Source organism: Dermacentor silvarum, chromosome 2 (genome assembly GCF_013339745.2).
Source record: "Dermacentor silvarum isolate Dsil-2018 chromosome 2, BIME_Dsil_1.4, whole genome shotgun sequence".
Lineage (NCBI taxonomy): Eukaryota > Metazoa > Arthropoda > Arachnida > Ixodida > Ixodidae > Dermacentor > Dermacentor silvarum.
Genome location: NC_051155.1, coordinates 166,450,524 through 166,470,640, shown reverse-complemented (window position 1 = coordinate 166,470,640; position 20,117 = coordinate 166,450,524). Strand labels below are relative to the sequence as shown.

General features: G+C 44.5%; 2 protein-coding genes and 1 long non-coding RNA gene across 5 annotated transcripts in view; 1 reads left to right on the top strand and 2 right to left on the bottom strand.

Moving 5' to 3' along the window:
* Window positions 1-1,342: 1,342 nt before the first annotated feature.
* LOC119442051 (eukaryotic translation initiation factor 3 subunit J) lies at window positions 1,343-10,170 on the bottom strand. 3 transcript variants are annotated; one of them, XM_037706764.2, is made up of 8 exons: window positions 10,102-10,170; window positions 9,906-9,991; window positions 9,294-9,345; window positions 8,633-8,845; window positions 6,699-6,755; window positions 5,286-5,444; window positions 1,778-1,851; window positions 1,343-1,527 (listed from the first exon to the last, which is right to left on the bottom strand). In XM_037706764.2, exons 1-8 carry the CDS (start codon window positions 10,115-10,117, stop codon window positions 1,417-1,419), a joined length of 768 nt encoding a protein of 255 aa, XP_037562692.1. In that variant the 5' UTR covers window positions 10,118-10,170; the 3' UTR covers window positions 1,343-1,416. The 3 variants fall into 3 exon arrangements, with proteins under 3 accessions (XP_037562692.1, XP_049517797.1, XP_037562693.1); XM_049661840.1 differs by lacking the exon at window positions 10,102-10,170 and adding an exon at window positions 9,704-9,834; XM_037706765.2 differs by lacking the exon at window positions 6,699-6,755 and having other exon boundaries at window positions 10,102-10,167.
* On the top strand, window positions 5,377-5,987 carry LOC125943207 (uncharacterized). The gene is made up of 2 exons (XR_007465646.1): window positions 5,377-5,506; window positions 5,553-5,987. It is a non-coding gene; the product is annotated as an uncharacterized LOC125943207 (long non-coding RNA).
* A 4,672-nt stretch (window positions 10,171-14,842) lies between the features above and the next one.
* Window positions 14,843-20,117, bottom strand: part of LOC119442044 (prolow-density lipoprotein receptor-related protein 1-like) — a 219,829-nt gene continuing 214,554 nt past the window's right edge. Inside the window, 1 exon segment of the mRNA XM_049662961.1 lies at window positions 14,843-17,430. Within this exon segment, the coding sequence (XP_049518918.1) occupies window positions 17,275-17,430 (156 nt within the window). The 3' untranslated portion in view covers window positions 14,843-17,274.

Genomic DNA, 20,117 nt, shown 5'->3' with positions numbered 1-20,117 from the left:
GCGATTTAATTTTTCTTCTCTCTCGGGACTGCCCGTTGCATGCGGGCAACGCGCAGTAAATGGATCTTGCGCTGGGTCCCGTTGGTGCGATGAGGCCAGTAACACGGTGTCGAGCTTGGTAAATTAGCGGCTCGATGAACCTGCTTTTTCTCTCCTTTTTCGTGTTTGCTCTCAAATTGTCTTCTACAAGCATACTCCATTGGTTCTTAGATTTGGGTGGTCGACTCTGCAATATTGGCACAACAGCTCACCCACTCCAGTGTGTGTGGCATGCAACTGTATTGCCGCGCCTTATTTCAGGGAGGTCAAAATGAGTGCCCATTCCAAATGTGTGGTGTGCTGAACAATATGCATGTCTATGCACCCTCCTCCTCTCTTTTCTGCAGCCAAATGCCTTTATAACAAAGTGCTTTGGACCTCCAAAATCTTTCATTACACAGGTCACTTTGTTGCAAAGATCGCGCACCATTCTGCTCACAATAGAGCAGGCTGAACACATTCAACAAAAGAAAAACCTTTATTTATCAAGAATTGGAGCGACTTAGTGAAATACGTCAATATTTCTTGTGCACTTTTCACCTGGCGGAATGGGCAATTGCAGCTGACCTCATTGCACCAAGCTTCACGGCATACTTTATGGTGTAATGCGGTAGCAATGCCAGGTAAATCTGCAGATCACCGAATTCAGCTGTCGCCTTCCTTGCCCTCAAAATTCTTCCTTTGTTAGCAGGGCCTTCATCACCATTTCCTTCGTTGTAGTTTTAGCTGTAGAGGCATTCACGATACCCATCAGATAGGTATTTCGCCAGGACATAATCAATCCTTCATTACACAAGTAATTTAATTGTAAAGGCGTTCGACTGTACTTGTCTCCTTTATTCCACCCACCTGTGTGAGCGACTGCTCAGCACATGCAGCGACCACCATCCTCCCAATAATCCTGCATATACAGGCTGCTAAGTGCAAAACTTTCTGAAAGGATGACTTCGATGCTGCAAACTGTGTGGGAGACTGATGCATCACAAGTGGAGAAAGAACAGCACAGGTTCCTGCTCAAAGCTACATTTTCTGGGAAGAAATGGTGGCTAATGTTGCTTCACAATGTCACTGTGAGCATGTTCACAAGTACATCTGTGAAACAAAGTTCAGCCTATATTACAGCTTGCTCCGCTTAATTGTGTTTATATGAAAGTTACAAAAGGGGCTTTTAGTGTTATTAAAAAGACAGACAGACCTTAAGAACGACAATGCAATTTGGGTTACTTGGGATCAACTAGCTCTAATTGGAGATAACTGTGCAGTATGAATAAGGATGAAATAATGTGACACGGAGATGAGTACATTCTCTTAGAAAAGCCCTTTTATTGCAGTAGCAGTATAAACAGAATGGATAAATAACTAGACAGGTAGCCAATGCTACATGAAGTCGTCGTATTCATTGCCGTAATCTTCCAGATTAACTAGGCCATCATCCTTTCCAACATTCAGGCTAGCTCCCTTCTTGGTTCCTTTCTTTTTGTGCTTCAACTGAAAATGCAGACATATTATGAAGTGACTGTAGCAAAATTGTAAAAAGCAGACAGTGAATTGTTGTGCTACATAACTATACCCAGCAAATGTAACACAAATCGACATACTGTTTCCCCACTAAAAAGTCATTCTACTTCAATTTCTTAACTCGCCCCATGAGAATACTAACACCTTATGATGTTTCAAAATGCTTATAAGGTAAATACATTCCCTGTACAAAAGAGAAGCTACTTTCAAATAGTTTTACCTTTTGCTGTTTGACCTTTTCATTAGCAACTGCATTGAGGGAACTGGACAGCCTTTTCACATCTTCGGATTCCACTGCACATAGAGAAAATACAATTTTTGTTTTCAACATGCAGAAAAGCAGAAGTGATGGCTTTAGCAGTCGGCTAAAAATGTACTCTGGTACAAAATATTTTGTGTTGTATCAACAAGTGTTTTAACTTAGTATCAAAGTACTGCCAAAGACCAAAACTGAAGGAAAGTAAAATTGCAAGAAAGTATTTCAGCCAATGGAATTCTGCAGCAACTCATAAAAACTGCATTTTTTTTCATTAAGCACTCCACATACACATTCCTATAACAGGGGAAGAACACCCGGGCGATATCAGCGGGATCTCACGTGACCCACCCGGTGGCGCTGATTTACGATTCCCGCGCGCCGCCCGCGGAAGGAAAGTTTCCCCTCTCCCAACTCTCCCTGGTACGCATGCACGTGACGCGACGTTCGCTGCCCGTGCGGCTGTTATGGGACTCGAGGATTCCCACAGCACAAAGTGGAAGTTAACCAAAACTTAACAGAAGCACACAATATTATTTAAATTAAGTAAATTTCAGTTACACACTTTGTTGTCTTCCTGCAGCAAAGCGTCGGAACATGTTAAGAAAATCCGCTATTGTGACCACTTAGCACAACATGGAAAAAAAAGCGGAGGGGACAAGGTGAGTGCTAGCAGATTTGTGTTGTACAGTAGACTTCTGTTAATTCAATCCCGGCCGAAGGTCCTGGCCAGCACCCATGGGTTCAAGGTGGCGTTATTTAGATCATAAAACTGGTGCCTTCACCAGATAATTCGAACTTGGCAGTCGGCACTATGACCCCTGTAGTGACGTTCTTTGTGTCTGTCTCGGCTGGGCTTAGGGGACAGTGAATGCGCTGAAGACTCATATCTTCTGTTGAAAACATTTATTTTTGGTCTGTCCTAGAAAGATTATCAAGCAATAACAGTAGCTCACAATGTTTGATTGCAGTATTTACCTGATTGTAACACTTGCCTTTTTTTTTTCTTGATAAAATTGGCTTGAGAATTGGAGAGTTTTGTTGTGTCCGGTATTCGGGTAAACGTGAGCAGCCTGCATGGTGCAACCACCAGGTGGCACAGAGCTAATATTGCAGTAACCAAGTGTATTTCACTTTACTGCTGGTGTAAATTTTCAGCAGCAACATGATTACGCCACTGTAGGCAAGCAGAATACACTTGGTTGCTGCAATATTAGCTCTGTGTTTGTCTGAGCAAGCTCTGCGCCACCAGGCGGCTGCAACATGCAGGCCACTCACGTTTACGCCTCTGCCTGCGTTTACCAGAACACCCACCAGGCAAGCTAAAGCTCTCTACTGCTTGCTTGGTGCAATCGACACTACCGAAACAGCCTTCGCGGCATTTGTGTACCTTACCGCATATAATGGATGTATTGCGGCGAAGCTGACTTTAGGAAACCGTTACGCAACACATATTAAACCCTTGCCTATTTTAACGCGACAGCAATAAGGGCCCCGTGGCGGAGAAAGTCATCCCGAACCACCTCAACCGCGCATGTCCTCCACAAGGTGCAAGGTTTTGGTGAACAAAAATTGAATTTCTCACAGTGAAATCCGTCGGAAAAACAGTAAAGTACGACTTAACCACAACCTACAGACATGGCGGTGTCGGATTGTAATTTGAATGTACGAGAAAACATAATTCTGTTAAAAGGAAACACAAACCTCTTTTCCAGCCTTCTACCAGACCTACAGCCGCGCGCTCGGGTAGTTTACTTGCGCAAATGATATCTAGATGGCGCTCGCATCCTCGGCAGGTCAAATTGGGACTTCGCCTGCCTAATGCGTTTTGGACACGCGCGCGCTTCGGGGCAATAGCAAACAATTAATAAAATATTAAAAGAAGGTGCTAGGGCCTTTTTTCTTGCCAGAACATTCTGGTGCGCGTTACAATTTTTGATGTAATTTCTTACAAAGCCTTTGACTTAGGACACATAGAAAGTGGGCATGCGTTTTGATTCGAGCTGTGTGTGCATCTTGTTTACTCAACCTGCTGGATAATTCAATCAATTTCGTTGGTCCTGTCAGGGTTGTAATAACAGAAGCCAACTGTAAAAGAAGAAAACTCGCTTAAACTAGCATAATATGAAGCACTGTGTATTTAGGTGCCGCAATGGTACTACTCAGGCCTTGTGTGATCTTGTCTGCAAACAATCATTATCCTGCATGCCTCTAACCCTACAAACCGAGCACTTCCAAATCACGAACTGCATGCGCATCATCAGCGTGACATTGCACTCTCTACTTTCCTGTCAAGAATGCTGTGTTTTCACGAAAAGTAACGCCACCTGTGGGGACGCTCGACTCTCTTGCGCCCCCTTATGTTGTTTTCCCTGCACGGCTCTCGCATCTCCTGCAATGCGGTTTACTCGCGTAGCTAAGCACCGCCGACGGTCGGTGTAGTTGCAGCATGGTATGAGACGGCATGAGTGTTGCGCTGCTGACGCTGCCTAACGGCGGGGTTGCTCGGGTCGGAGAGTGTGCGAACGTTCCACGGGACCATCTTGTGAAAGGCTTCGGAGCAATACACTGGGATGGATGAATTCGAGTGTTCAAACGCGCCACTGTTTGCGTGACTGTACACGTGACTGTAAACGTGAACATTAGGTGGTGTCCAGCATGGGGGCGAACATGTTCGCTTGATATCCTGTCATGGTGGTTCGGACTTCCTCGATTTGTCATGCGCCCACCGGCATGTTCTATTCATAGTAATTCAGCTAGCTGGCATTATTGTATGAAAGGTGTAATAAATTCCCTTGTGATTGTCTGCACTACTTTGCTGTCATTCCTTTGTCCCAACAGCACATTTGAGACACCCACATACCTTAGTGGCACTTCCAACTACATGCCCATCAGGTGTCCAAGACATTTCAGCTTACTGCTACAGTCAAACCTTATTATTAAAAAAATTGGAATAATGGGTATAACAAAATAAGTGAAGTTCCCCATGAAATTCCCCCATAGAGGGTCATATTGCAGTACATGTTATAATGGATGTAATGAAGTAATGGATATAACAAATTAATTCTGGCTCGCCCTTCAACTTCATTTTAACATGGCTTTACTGTACTATGGCATATCACAGGACTGCAGGCTTCTACTTCCGTGTTGTTAAAATCAGAAATAAGTTGCCACAATATGCAAGCAAATGATCAGCCATCTACTAAATAAACATCTTGCAGGCCTTTGCCCTCGGATCTTGTTTGCTTTCTTTTTTCCTTTTGCATGCAAATCTCTTGTCTGGCCCTGCTGGCTCATGCTCTAAATGCATTGCCACCAAAAGAGTTCCCAAATGGGATCAAACTAATCAATCAACTGTCACTAATTAAAGGAACTGTACATGACAAGTGTGAAAGGTTGGGTAAGGCACAACAGCGCAGACTTTGACAGTTGCATCCGAGTGCCACTTCAGAGTGGCACAGGTGGTACTTACTGTTGAGGCTGAGGTCTCTGAGCAGGTCATCCAGGAAGCCCACGTAGTGAGGTGACCTTTCGCATGCTGTTAGCTTGGCTGCCAAGGCCTTGCGGAGGTTGTCAAAGTCGTCCCTTGTCACTGGTTGAAGATTGTCAATGCCATCTGACTCTGTTAGTCCTGAAATAAAGTTTGTCTTTCATTAGTAGAAGTACATGGCGAGCACAGTTTAGGTTCTAAATGTTAATTCATAAATGAAAAATTAAAATAATTAAGTCAAGCCTGCAGACAGCAAGCTCAAGCATGTCAGTGCACACAAAATGTCAAGAAATGGTGTCGTGGCATGCGTCAAGAGTTCCAAGGCATGCTACTGTGATCTTTACTTTCCTTGTGAGCTTACATATTGGGTTTCTATCTTCAAGGCCAAGCTAAGCTGTCTAGCAATTTTTGTTTGGTGCTTCTGTTTGTTACTGTGTTTTGTTATAAGAAAAAATTGAGAGGAGGCACTAGAAAGACAAAGATTTTGTGCAGTACTGCGTGTAGTTAGGGCTGTTTGTGGAGAACACACCATTGCAAATGGCATTATCTAATGAGTGGTGCATCGAAGTTGTTCCTGATGCTAGCATCAATATTGCCATTTTTTATTGTCTAAAAATAATGTAGGATAGGCTGCGAGCTTCCCAACTATCTACCTGAAGTGTCCCATGGCCAAGGAAGGGAAAACAAGAATGTGGAGCACAGCTTCTTTTAGCTCAGGTAGGCCTAAAAATAGATTACATACATATATACAAGCTTTTTGACAAACTTAAGCTGCAATTCATTTAGCTAACTACCTTAGTGGTAAAGTTCTACTTATTACTTCTAAGTTCCCAAAGCAACTATATTATGTTAAAAAGATGCCATAAATGCACTGATAAATGGCGCTGATAAAATGCCAATAAAACAAGAGAGAGAGAGAGAAGGAACTGAAACATGAATGCCTTGAAATAAACTGCCAATGTTTAACAAGGATGCACATTTGAGGCTGCTCTGTTATGTTTCACAGCAACAAGGTCAAGAAGAGTATTACATCATACAGAAAAGAGTGGCATGTCAATTTTCTTGCCTACATGCTGGCCTGGCGGAAGCAACATAGAGGAAGGAAAAACTAAGAGGGAGCATGATGTGACAGAGTTGAAGCCAGAAGACGTCGGCCCAATGTGATCATGTCATGATAGGTTTTAGTGTGTCCCACCGCCGATCTCGGCCACCTCGGTGTGCACTCTTCCAAAAAGACAATAGGTGCAACAGTAACCTGCAGATGCTGCACTCGCATGTTGCAACAAAGAGTATATGTTACAAGAAACAATTCAAGTTGCACAAATTTATCAGGTGAATATGTGCACAGAGTGCTTAGCAAAGCACCCGAACGAGTGCACATAAATTAAAACCTACCGGGAACCAAAGACAGTGGGCAGAGTCCGTCAAGTGCAGGGTCACCTGCTGGGCCAACTTTTGGAGAAATGGGAGAGAAAAAGTGGAGAGTTGGCTTGCGAACGCTTGCTGTGCAATGTAATGCTCCCTCCTAGTTTCTTTCCTTTCTCCATGAGAAGCAGGAATGGGGTGGGGGCAATTTGCCATGTTTAGTATATGCAAGCTCGATACAATAAAAGGACTGCATACTGAGTTTTTAAGGACCCATACCTGCCAACCTGTGAACTTTAAAATTCACAAAATCCCACTGACAACACCTAGGGAAGGACGACGCAGCAAACAAGCAGCAGCAAACTTGGAACATTAGGTACTGATAATGAACACACTGTGTTTAGATCAGTGACTCTTTTGGCAGTTTTGCTGTTGTCAATTTCGCGTGCTTCAGAAACTTTATAAAGGAATCTGTATAACCTTGCTCAAAGTACCCTTCTTGCGTTTTGCCATCAGAATATGGAAGGTTTCGAAGCCAATGCAAGAAAAATTTAGTACACGCAACGAACCCAAATGCACTTTCTGGAAAACTTAGGAGAGCTGGCCATTTAAAGACCCCACTCTTCCAGTGCAATCAAAAGCCACACAAACCTGCAGAGGCTTCCTTTAATCTGCTAGTCCTTTTTTATAAATAGTTAGATCTGCAAACTATTCTCGATTATAAACAAACGGACGCCCGAAACATAATAGAGCCATAGCAACATTTCACCATGAAAATTGATTTTGAAACAAGCGCAGCTTTGCAAGCAATGTTTCTTTTTTGAACTATGCAATTACCAGCATTATAAAATGCCTCCAAATTGGGACAGGTATCTGGAAAACTTAAATGCAATATGCAGAATTCTTGTTTTTTGCCAATGTTCAATGCATTGTGGCTACCTTTATTCAAATATAGCGAGGCAGGGGACCACTCATTCCATGACAGCATAACACAGAAATGTGTTCCAAAAAAACTGACAACACAAGAGAACAAAAGGCAATACAGGACGCTCCTGCTGAGGAAGCTGGAAAGGAGAAGCATGTAGGAAATATGTGAGCTGAAATGCCACATAGATAATAATGCATGGCAGTGCATACTAGGCAATGGTATAAAGGCAGTGCCATAAACAAGAACACTCCCTACATTTGCAATAGTGAAAAAGGGGAAAAAATAATGGTAAAAAAGAAGTGTAACAAATGCACCAGTGCTAGCAAAGAAATAAGTTGATAAAAAACAGGGTGTACTCGGTAGCAGCTTACATATACTTTCGCGAAAAAATGAACTGCAAACAGCAGAGTGCATGGCTTTTGTCACATGCTGCGATGTCTAGTCGTGTGTGCGACTTCGTTCTTGCTCACAAGTTCTTGACCGTTGCTCACCTTGTAATTTCAATATCATGCCAGTGGAGCACTGCAGGCCTCTTCTTTCCTACAAATTCATTGGTTCTCTACATGCCATCTCGTACGAGAGGCAAAAAAAATTTCTGCCCCCTCTAGTCTTGCCGACAAGCATTGTAGACAAGCAGAGGCTTGTAGTGCTCTGCCAGCATGACATCTGAATTCTGACAAGGTGAGCAGTTGAGAATGTGAACAGGGCACGAAGCTGCGATTCCCATTACTTAACTGCACATGTGCAGCAGCTTACCGCTGACGCAGTTAGAGGGTACGAAATATGTTGAAAGCCACACATTTTCATTCCTGGGAGCCTTGGAAGGCTGGATATTTGAGAGAAGCCTTAACGCACAGTTCAAAGTAATTTATTTTCACTCCTGTGGTGCAGTGTGAACTGCTGAAAAGGGCCATACTATGTCACATGTGGTCGATTTGCAGACTTCTATGTATAACTAATGACGAAGATAAAAATTAAACGAACAGATGACACAGAAGCAGCACAAACAGTGACAACCAAAGTTCAGGGTACCCACCAAAGGCTTCCTTGGCTAGCTGCAAGTCAGCTTCCTCCTGCATGCGCTGGCGCCTCAGCTTCTCAGCTTGCTCCTCCTCTGGTGTCAGGGCGGCTCGCTGTTGTTCTTCGCGTGCCCGCTTCTCCTCAGCTTCCCGTCTCCTCCGCTCCTCTTTCTCCTGGATGATCTGGCTCAGAGGCTTCTTCTTCTTGGGGGCAACCAACGTCGATGAAGCTGTAATAGCATGCACAAAAAATGTTTACAGGCCAGAAAAGGCAGTTCAAAATTGACTTCTGCTATGTCACTTTCTCTGAGGTGTTGCCATGCTATGCCCCTACAAATGTGGCAACACAGCCAATACAATACTTCACTTTTTCTTCCTATGATAGCCAAACCAGTCAAAAGACTCACTGCATTCAAGCAAGTACGAATGATCTTCAACAGAGTGAGGATCAAATGTTCCGACCAGAAAGTCCCAAATAATAAGATTTTCAGTGAACAAAATTATAGTTTCATACAGCACGTAGACACGACGTTTCTTGACAACGTTCGCAAGTAACAAAAGTGAAACGCCTGCTCCTGGACTATGCAGTGCTCTAAGCAAAAACTAAGGCAAAGAACAAGGACGGCATATGGGTTCTGCATAATTATGCGCGAGTACTGTGAACATGTGATTACTGACCTTCAGCGGGAGGTGTCGCCTCTTTCTCCTCCTCCTCATCGTCCCAGTTATCCTGAAAGCAGTTGAAATGCCGTCGGCACAATTGTATCTGCTCAGAGGGCGGTGGCGATATAACAATTACGTTTGCCTATTCCGAACAGCCGATTTATGAGCTATACGTGCTTTCGCCAAATTACTGTCAAGACATCCACAAAGATCACACTGCGTTTCGCTCCATAATGTAATACGAGCACCGTAAATTTCTGCCTGTACACAATTGCGCGGGATTGCAGGCATTAAGCGGACCTTGCGCCGCGACGACCTTGTAGCGGTCTGTACGAATTTTCGCACCTCACAAATGCACAAAAAAATAAGAAACCAGACACGGGACACGCAAAGGATAATTTCTAATGCAGCTGGAGAGCCGTTACCATGTGTCCGCTCGGCTCTCAGGCATGGCACCGTGTTGACGTCGTATGCTGCGGGCAAGCGATCGAGAGCCAGACATTCAGAACCGCTGTCTTAGCAGTGCGTGCACGTCTCGCCTCTGTTTCGCAGCATCCTTTAAATAAACGTAACCCGCTCAGCAGTTTAATATACGGACCACAGCGACGAGAAACAGCGTATACGTACCTTCACGTCTTCCTCGTCTTCGCCCTCCCATCTGTCACCGACAGCAGGCTTTTTGGCAAAGGAAGGAGGCTCATAGTCTTCCTTCTCTGCAATGATAACACATTAGGTAGTGTCAGCACTAACACGAAGGCGAAGTTTCGGCGCTTAACCTATACACATGAGCACGAAATGTGCGCAATGTGCCGCATAAGCTCACCCCAGTCGTCCGCCATTTTGACACCTGAAGTGGGTCACGTGGGCTGCGTCTAACGGCACGAGTGAGCGATTTTGGCATTTCCATCTCGCATTTCACTGCTGTTGCGTGAAGTGTAAAGAAAATCATTCCAAGGTAGAGGCAACCAAAAATAACACTTTCGACGTGTTTTGGAGGTTATAGAGCAGCCCATGAAAACGATTGCAGCGGTGTTAGTAGCAGAAAGCGTTTTTTCGCTGCGTGAAACCGGCAGCGATAGCGCTATCAAGCACTCGAGTATTTTCAGTTCATTCAGATTTTCAGCAAGACCCATAGAAAGACCTGAAATGTAGTCATCTCCTGGGCCGCTGATGTGTGTTTAGGTCGAGCGGCCGTGATTCCTCTTACGGTTCAAGTACTGCAGATGGTGAACGTGTTGGTCAACAGTAGAGCGCTGTCGCAAATAAAACGCCCATTCCATCGTCTAAAGCTAAATCCTGTAAGGCGGCCGCCCCACAGAGCTCCACTCTGAGCGAGCAGACTTGAGCGCACACGTGAGTGTGCAGGCTAGTTTGCTTTTTCATGTTTTGTGCGCGTGGACGCAGAAAAGACACACCACACGCGAGCCAGGTGCTCTGTTTCGTCTCGCTCAATTTGCAAGTGCACGTTCGTCGGTCCGACAGCTAGAACTTCGAATCAGCAGCGACCGTAACGCATTTGTCGAGTGGCCTCCATGGAGACATTATTTTATCGGGACGCGTGTTGTGCTCTTGTTGAACTAGGGGGAGCGACATTTAAGCGATGGAACACCGCATGAAAATATTGCTTGTTTATTTACAGGCGAGAGAGAACAAGCATATGACCGTATATAACGTGGAATATGTACCATCGCCAGTCTGTAGAAAAATAACTAATTTCTAAGTACGCTTGTGTGAGTTAAGCAAGGAGACACAGAGCTAGAAAAAGATCTGGGTAAAGCAAGGGGAGACAGGGCTAGGGAAAGGTCTAGGCATCAAGAGGTGGGAACTTGGAGCTCTTATTGGGAACACTTCAAGGTAGAGCACATTATTTGGCATGAAGCGGTGAATGCTGAGGTGCTTGCATACTTTGTCTTTCAAAAAGTAGCAGAGGGCAACGTCCAAGTTCTAGAGCGAACATTGCCTAACATCAGCACAAGCTGAATGTAGATTTCATATACCACTGAAAAAGCATTCCCATGCATTTCGCACATCTAGTTACTGCTTAGCAATCGCAGGGAGTGTTTGCCTTTGCACGTAACACATATTGTATAGTCTTGCCAATTCAATGCTCAAACATAAACAATTTGAGTACGTCAAGGAACACACTGAATATATTAACTCCCGGCTGAAAAAAAAAATGGATTTGACAACAGAAATGTGAGGAGGAGACATTAGTAGACAAAGAAAGGTCCTAGCCATCTGCACTGTTTCCTCACTACAAGTCAAAATAATGTGCATCATTGAAACTATGTCAGACACTATCACACACTTTGGAAATATCTGAACTGAATAAAGTCAATGTCTACTTGATTGTCCAGTCAATTGTACTTTGCCTAAGAGGCAGACATTAATCTACATTGGGCAAAGAATGTATGCCTTGTTTGCCCAAAGCTGATCACTTCCATTCTACATCTTCCTGTGAACCCTTAGTCTTGTTTGGGCAAAAAATTTAGTTCTTGGAAACGCACACAGGCAAACAATTACTATAACTCGCCCAGCACTTCAATGACCTAAGTTGTGTATGTCATCATATCACACAGTAGCACACTTTCTTCTCTTTCCACTCAAGCTTTCAAGAGCTGCAAAATCAAGTAAACTTAAAGGAATTGCAATGTTCAGAAGCTCCCGAGAGTACATATCAAACAGGTAGAATCGTGCATGGACGCCGTCTATGGCATCTGTCACATTCTGTGTTGGCACTGCAAAACAGTCAGTCGTATGGCGATCAAGGTACATATAAAAGTGAAAATTGTCATCCACCTGAAGCTACAATGGTAGTGCTGCAGTCAGGTGGACGTCAATTATCCCTTTTGTGAATCTTCCTCCACCTTGTGGGCTTTTGCAGAACTGATTTTCTATATTCAGTGTATCTTTGCATCGAGTTGTCAATTAAATCGGACTTGCTGTCCCAGGTTCAATACCCAGACAAGGACGAATTTTCCTTCAACTATAATGCTTCCGATAAATGCATACAGGCTTCCTTTGCAAGTGGTACAGTTGAGTTCCAGCCAAGGAGGTTATATACTTAGACTTTATTTGCCACATTCAGTGTTCAAAGCAGCTCTAGAGGCCCGAGATGCTCTAGACTCTTCAGCTGCATATTCTTCGGGATACAACTGTTGCGATTTGCAGTGTAACAGCAAAAAAGTGCACTCCTCAACGAGGCTGTTAGTAAAACAAACAGAACATACACTCATCTCTTGCTGTTAACACAGTTATTTTAAACAATCTGGCACCATGTTGGACCAGTTGGACCAGCCAGCCATAGTAAAAGCTCGGTGATACGAATCTCACGGGGTCACGAAAAATATTCGTATTAGCCGAAATTCGTATCATCGAAACACAAGTAAAAATACTGTCGAATCTCGATAATTCGAACTCGAAGGGGCCAGAAAATTTGTTCGAATTAAAAGGACGTATTTTTGAAGTATTCGTGCACCATAGCACGATGCACGAACGGTGCGAGTCGTGAAATATCGCGGCGCGCAAGCGCATAGCAAGCGCGGGCCACGAAACTGCCCACGCCGGCTAACGGTCGCTTCCCGATAACGACAGAAAACGAAGCTTCAGGGAGCGAGCGGGCGGCGCCGGCACACGGGTGCGCGCGGAGACCGTCGAAGGTGAGGGAGGAGGGCGGCAGGGGAGCGGATTTGGCCGCGTCAACTCCGCCGCTTCGGTGGCTCCCCTCGCCCTCCCTCTCAACTCCCTCGCATCTCTCTCACCTTCGACTCCGTGTGCACATCTCCGTGCGCGCCCGCCGCCGTGCTGGCTCCAGCTTATTTTAGCCGCCCCCTGAAGTTTCGTTTTCTGCCGTTATCGGGAAGCAAGCGTTTGCGGGCGTGGCAGTTTCGTTGGCCCGACTGTGCCTCCGCCGCTGCTTCCCTCTGCGTTGCTGCCGCAGCGTGCAAGGTCAACATGTGACTATAAAATAGAGGAGAAGGGTTCACTGCCATTTTATCCGCGTGGCTGAGACGTCGGCACTATTGTGTGCTAGAATACGGTTGTCTAGAACACTCTAGTCGGCACGTACACGCTTGTTCCGGCGCGATGCAGAAACGGCGACCTTGCAATTTGAGATAGGGGGAAATTTCCGCCGCTGGTTCTTTTTTTTTTTTTTTCCCCGTTCCTTCGCGCGCGGCATTGAGGGGTCTCTCCTGAGCTTTTGCTCTACGGCGGTGTCGGAGCAATGCCGGTCGGAGGCGCCGCCGCGTTATTTGGCGCGCTGCTAAGAGCATTGTCGGTGCGCAATATGTTCGAAATAAGCGCGTTCGAATTAACGAGATTCGACTGTAGCTAAATTAAAGAGTCAGAGGTGAACTCACTCAGGCACATGTACGTAAAAAGCTTTTATTTCTTGAAGCGCCACCGCTTCAAACTCTTCGCGCCCAGTCGCGGATCCGCGCTGTCCGGCGCCGCGCCTCCGCACCAAAAGAGAAGGAGAGAAAGCGCGTGACTGCGCGCTGTTCTTTCGCGGTCGTCGGTGGAGCGGCGTTTATTCGTATCAACCGACGCAGGCTGAAAATCGATTCGTAACAACCGTTCTCTAGCACGTTGCAAAGTAATGGGGCTCGGCCGGGACCACAGAAAAATTCGTATCATCCGGAAATTCGTATTAGCCGTGATCGTATCATCGAGCTTTTACTATATTGATAGTGTGGCAAGCATTTCCATGCAACCATAGGGCGTTTCCAACTTTTCTATGCAGAAGGAAATGCAGTTCCCTATCCCCTTTAGAAAACAAACAAGATTGGCACATGGGGTCGATAATTTTGGCTAGAGCTCTTCCTTGCAGAACAGCCTAGTTACGAAGTCTCACAGGTCATCTGAAAAATGTTGCAGTCTTCTGTGTACATGTGCGTTCTCCGAGTAATATGAGCATCAAAGGGTCCCTCACCAGGTCCCATTGCAAATTATAGTTATACTATGGAAGTTATAAAATGTAGTCTAGGGATCGTTGTCAAAATTTTTCAAATCGGTTTGTTATTAGAGAAGCTAGAAGAAATTTAATGCCCTGTTATCATACTGCCAGGAGGTGAGCGTAACTGCCAACGAAGACACACTCTGCCTCGAATAGCGTCTGCAAGTGACGTTCCTGCCCTGCTTTCTCCCATACCAGACTCGAGGGACCGCTGTCAAGTTCACGTGGCAAGCCCTGCTTCCCCCCCTTCTTTTCTTCTCTTCTTTTTACTGCGTGGCACACTTCCAGTGGCGTCGTTGAGCACTACGCATTAAAAGATTTACTGAAGTAATGTGTTGTCGTTAATGCTGTTGCTAGGACTGTGTTTTAAGTCACGGCGTTTGTGCATGTTACCTTAACTCTGGCTGAGAGCACCGCTTCCTAGAGAGGGAGGACGCGCAATGTTTGGTTTGAAATTTCAGTTGGTTTTGTGGCGCACAGCACTGCAATACCTTGCAGACACGTTCATCAGTGCGTGAAGTACATACTGCACTTGTCTGTTTAAAATGGCCAAACCTGGTGAAGGGCCCTTTAAAAGCACGAAAAGACAAGACAAACGCAGCTTCGCTGCAGCAAATATCATCACATTTATTCTTTTGTACACCTACAGTATCACAACACAACAATACAGATTGCAAAAAACAACTACAAAATTGAGCTGCTCAACCCCACAAGCTAAAAGAAAAGTTTCTTTTAGAGCCAGTACCAATTAAAATGCATTCAAGTCACTCATCCCCAGAGCAGACCACAGAACCCGTGCTCACCGGCAATAGCGGAAAGAGTGGCTGGGTAGACTTTTTCTGCAGCAGTTAGGTTTAAAATGTCATTGAAACTTGTGACTAGTCAATATCAGATTAGGAGCAAGACTATGAATGGAAGAACTGTCATTTGTCAATTGACGTTGTGCTATAGTTTGCAAGTGCAACAGGGTTTTTTTTTTTTCTTTCAGCACATCTTGAGCAATGTGTAGTTGCAGAAGACCTTGTTCACAACTGCTATGCCTATTGTGAGCCACTGGACAGAAAATCAGCACAGCCACATCCCCACTGCTATACAAAGACGCTGATAACTAGCACAAAGCATATTAAAATGTACATACGCAGGCTCGTAAACTTGTGGAAACAAAACAGAGTTCAACTGAAACAAAAAGATATAGAAACTCTGGGAAGATCTGGAATAGTTCTGTCTTGATCGACACGCTATTGCTACAAGTACCATGCGACCTCCATAAATGAGCTACTATGTACAACACTAATAATGCTTAATATCAGGTGAAGAGGTCAGAGGACAAGTAAGTGTCAATCAGTGGAGTAAAAAAGCTGCCTAGAAATAATGGCGACATACATGAACCTTAGTTTCATAACTGTCTACATCCCACTAATTGACAGCACAAACTCACACACAGTTTAATAAGGGCTGTTTTCTTTGGCACGGGTTCCCTGGACAAATCCACAAGACGCTCCCTCGGCAGTACGGTTACTCTTCACTGCTGCTGGAAGGGATGTACTCTGCTGCCTCAATGCACAGCAGTACCATGGCAGAGCAATTAAAACCAATTGTTCAAGCAAAAAAAAAAAAAAGAAAAAAAAAAGAAAAAAGAGGCATTCCTATTAGATTGCATCTGCATGTCAAGACCTCTGTGATGCAGGGCAATCTCATGCTACACTCCAGCGATAAGCTTCTAGCCGCAACAAAAAGACCCTCATTTTTTCCATGAGACTACTAAAAAAAAAAAAAAAAAAAAAACAACTAAAAGGACCCTAAAACAAGCAGCTTAAGTTAGCAGGACTACAGACACGCGGGCAATGTCTTTTAGCAGCTGCAGACAACTGCTGATTGCCAAACTTTCAAAATTTGGTCTTGCTGCCTAGTTCATTTGAACAACATGCTGCTTTCAATGCATAACATAAAAGTTTTAAAAAAGTTCACCAGGCTCCTACCAATGCAGTGTGCCAGCACTTAATAAAATGGCACACGTAAATGGCAGGGCAATGGTCGTTGCTCAAGGTCCCGAAAACAAAGTGACTCATTATTTAAGTAGTGAAAGAACATTTACAAACAAAGTGTGTGGACCAAGAGTAAAAATATTAAAAGAGAGAGGAAATGAAGGACTGCAAAATGCGTAACGTTTGAAAAGGCAGACAGAGATATACAGGCAATGTATGTGACTAGCACTTCAAGCTACCATGTTCAAGACTGTTCCTCTGCAGATGGTTTTTCCCTAGGAGAGTATGCGGCTAGAGTAGCACAAAAAGGCTGTCCACGTGACCGTTGTAAAAAGACATGCCACTTCATTCTCATACTTCCTTTTGCTGAGTAATAATTCGAGCAGTACTACAAGGGCAAAACTACACTCCTCATTAGTAAATGCATCTGTAGGAATTGTCAGTGGTGGTGCGACCCTTTGATATACCTGTGAAATGCACGTCTCACTCACTTTTACAGCTGGCCAATATGTGAAACGATTGAGAATGGAAAAATACAGGGCACTTGGCACATGCAACTCAGTGCAGAAAAAAAAAATATATATAGGAAGCTGAAGAGCAGAGGGAACAATGAACTATACAGTTCTCCTTGGAACTTTCCTGTGCGCAAATGACAAATGGCATGTAGTATGCATCAGGTGACTCTGTGACCTTAGAAAGTAAAAAAATAGGAGAAGAGACCATCTTTGACTGTCCACTCAACCAGCACACATGTGTGCCACCTGCGGTGACAAGTTCGGCACAGCAGACCTGTCAGTAGTTACACGTTTGAGTAAACAAAAGATGATGACAAGCTGTGAGATGTCGAAGAAGAGATAAGCTAGCGGCTCGTTCCTCATGCTCATATAGCTGCACTTGTGACACTTCGAGCTGGTCTTTCGAGAGACGACGGCAGACTTGGGAGGTTCTTTTCATGGCAGCCTTTCACCTATGTCTGAAGTTTTACTGCGCAGCTGCCGTGACGTGCTACCACATCACTGAGGGGCTGGCAGCCTCTCATGAAGATCGGTGACTGTTAGGCGAGCGGGTGATCGTTGCAGGGGCCTGTAGAGTTCTGGCCATCAAAGAAGTCCACCTGTGGCTCTCCCTGCAGAAGCCCTTTCTTTTCTTCGCCAGTTCCATTGCTGTCAGCATACAGCGAGTCATATACTGGATTGCTGAAGTTTGTGGCCTAGAAAATAAGAAATAACATGGAGGTGATGCTATGAATTGAAACCAAAGCAGTTTTAATAAATATACATTTGAGAATAACTGCTTAGTGTACTCAAATAGATAGGCAAGTGCATTTTCTTGTTAAAGAAAAATGAAGAAAATACTTTGATAGCAAGTGAATGCTTCAAAATCTTATTTTTGTGCACAGTCGACTTGCATTAATTCAACCCTGATGGGACCAACAAAGTTGATTGAATTATCTGGCAGGTTGAATTAAACAAGATAAAATATGCCAAAGCACACCCTGAACCAAAGGCGCGGCCACTTTCCATGTGTCCAAAGTAGAAAACCAACGTAGAAATTATATTAAAGCTCCTAAACAAAGTAGAAGTCTAACGCACACCCGATTTTTTAGCCCAAAAAATATGTGCTGCACAATGGTGGGCCTTCCTAAAGTCAGCTTCACTGCACGATTTTTAAGGTCACCTTCGCCACCGTACATTTGTCTTATGCAGTAAAGTGTACAAATGCCGCAAAGGTGGTTTTGGTTTTGTATCTGATTGCACCGCGCAGGCTATTTCCAGCCCAATTCTCATGAAAAAAAAAAAAAAAAAGGCATGCGTTAGAATGGGATGAATACTGGAATCGGTCATTGTGAGTTACGGTTATTGCTTGAACGCTTAGTAGGGCTGGCCGAAAATGGCCGTTTTCTATGGGTGTGTGTTTCTATACGTGTGTTCAATGCATTCACTGTTCCCTAAGCTCCATCGAGATAGACGCTGCCATTAAAGGGATGATGATGATTACTATTATTTATGGATATTATTGGCACAAGGGCTAGATGGGGCCAAAGAGCACCAAGCAAAAGGTAATGAATGGATTGTCTATGGTAATGACGATGATCATTGGATGTTATTGGTGCAAGAGCCAGGTGTGACCAAAGAGCGCCAGGTCAATAGTAATTAGCTGTCAATGGCGCAGGAACTGTGAATTTTGAAAGGTAGATGTAACACGGGTGTATAGAGGCAGTGCACAAAATATACCGTATTTACTCGATTGTAATGCAACCATCAAGAAAAAATAAAACCGCGAAAGTAATGCGAGGGGTGACTTTTTGTCACGTCCAGCTGAAAAGAAGAAGAAAACCGCTAAAGCAACGCGAGACCACCGGATGCATGAAAAAGTAGCAGCTTCACCCGAAAGGCGAAGCATCAATTGCGATAGCAAATTAGTAGAGAGCTATACGGCGTAAGGATAGTAGTTTTATCAGCTGCATAAACTTACGCACATTCGCTTACTAAGTTAATTAACAAGCCCTCGTGTCAGTGTGCACAAGCAAACATGAATAGATCACACTCGATGACCGCAGACAACCACTGTCAAAACGCTGGCGTGAGCAAGTGCGCCAGCAACAGCGAGCGAAGGTTCGTGCGGTCTATCGCTTCAACGGAAACTGAGTGGTGAAAGCACAGAGTATACAAAGGTAAGAGCTGTGTGGAGATCGCTTTCAAGATATGATGCGCGCAACAGCCCTCAGCTGTGTAAAGTTCACACGTACGCAGTTACTGGAAGAGTAGAAGCCGCGCCCCCTCCCTCCCACGCTGCCTTCCCGCTTTCCTCCTTTCGCATTGGAGATTGAGTCGCCAGTTCCCCTTGCGCCCGGTCGCAAGATACACATTTGGTGCCCCAGCTAAACGTCGCCTCCGCTCCCTCCCTCCTATTCCCTCACGGCCTTTCGCACAACGGAAGACGCCGCATTTGCTCTCTGCCATGCGTTTGCTCACCATGAGAGCGCGCATCCCTCGCGCGCTTTCACTCGCACTTTTCACTCGTGGATTAGAACTGGGTGCATCATTGCACCTTTTAGACAACTTGAATTTCGGTAATCTATTGTAACGCGAGGATCGACTTCAGGTAGCAAAAATCAGGAAAAAAAACTAGCGTTACAATCGAGTAAATGCAGTACATGCATTAAAACTATGAGAATGATACGTGAGGTATGAGACGTGCTATGATCATAAAAGATATGCAACGAGGGGGATGACATACAAAAGATATGGGTGTCAGTAGCACTAATGCCTCAGCAGGACCCTTGAACGCAAGGGCCTAGAAGCACATACTCTACAAAAGTGTATTATCATAGCAGCAGCCTTCAGTGAGAGAATGTGCTATGGATCGCTTGGATGTATAACATGTAGTACGCCAACATTGTTTAAAAACGCTAAGATTAGCTTACTGTCAAAGAGCGGGTTGTTAAAGGGGTCACTATTGGGATTACCATAGAGGTCAGGCACGTTCGTGCTGACTGGTCAAGTTTGAATCATCTGGTGAGTACCAATTTTAAGATCGAAATAACTAAAGTTTGTGCCAACAGAAATGCATGGGCGCCGGCAGGGACCTTTGGCCGTGATATCATGTTTTTTTCTTGCTGTACCGTGGAAAACGTATTGAGGGGCTCTACTGTATTTTGCAAGGCAATTCACAGTAACAATGAATAAAGCCCTCCGGGCATACGCTTTCCATGTATAGTTTCCTGTTTCTTTCAGATATCCCTTCACAGTATGATCATAAAATACAGGGCGTTAATTTTAAAGTTTTACGGAATTTTTAGAAATTGCCTGTGGCAGGTAGCATAACTCCTATCATTGAGCTGGGTTATTCGATGAGGTGGACATTAGTAACACGAGAAATTGAAACACATATCCA

Coding starts and splice junctions, on each gene's coding strand:
- LOC119442051 (XM_037706764.2), bottom strand. Junction 6,756..8,632: donor GCTAGCCAAGGAAGCCTTTG/GTGGGTACCCTG, acceptor TTTCTCCAAAAG/TTGGCCCAGCAGGTGACCCT. Junction 1,528..1,777: donor AAAAGGTCAAACAGCAAAAG/GTAAAACTATTT, acceptor CTGCATTTTCAG/TTGAAGCACAAAAAGAAAGG.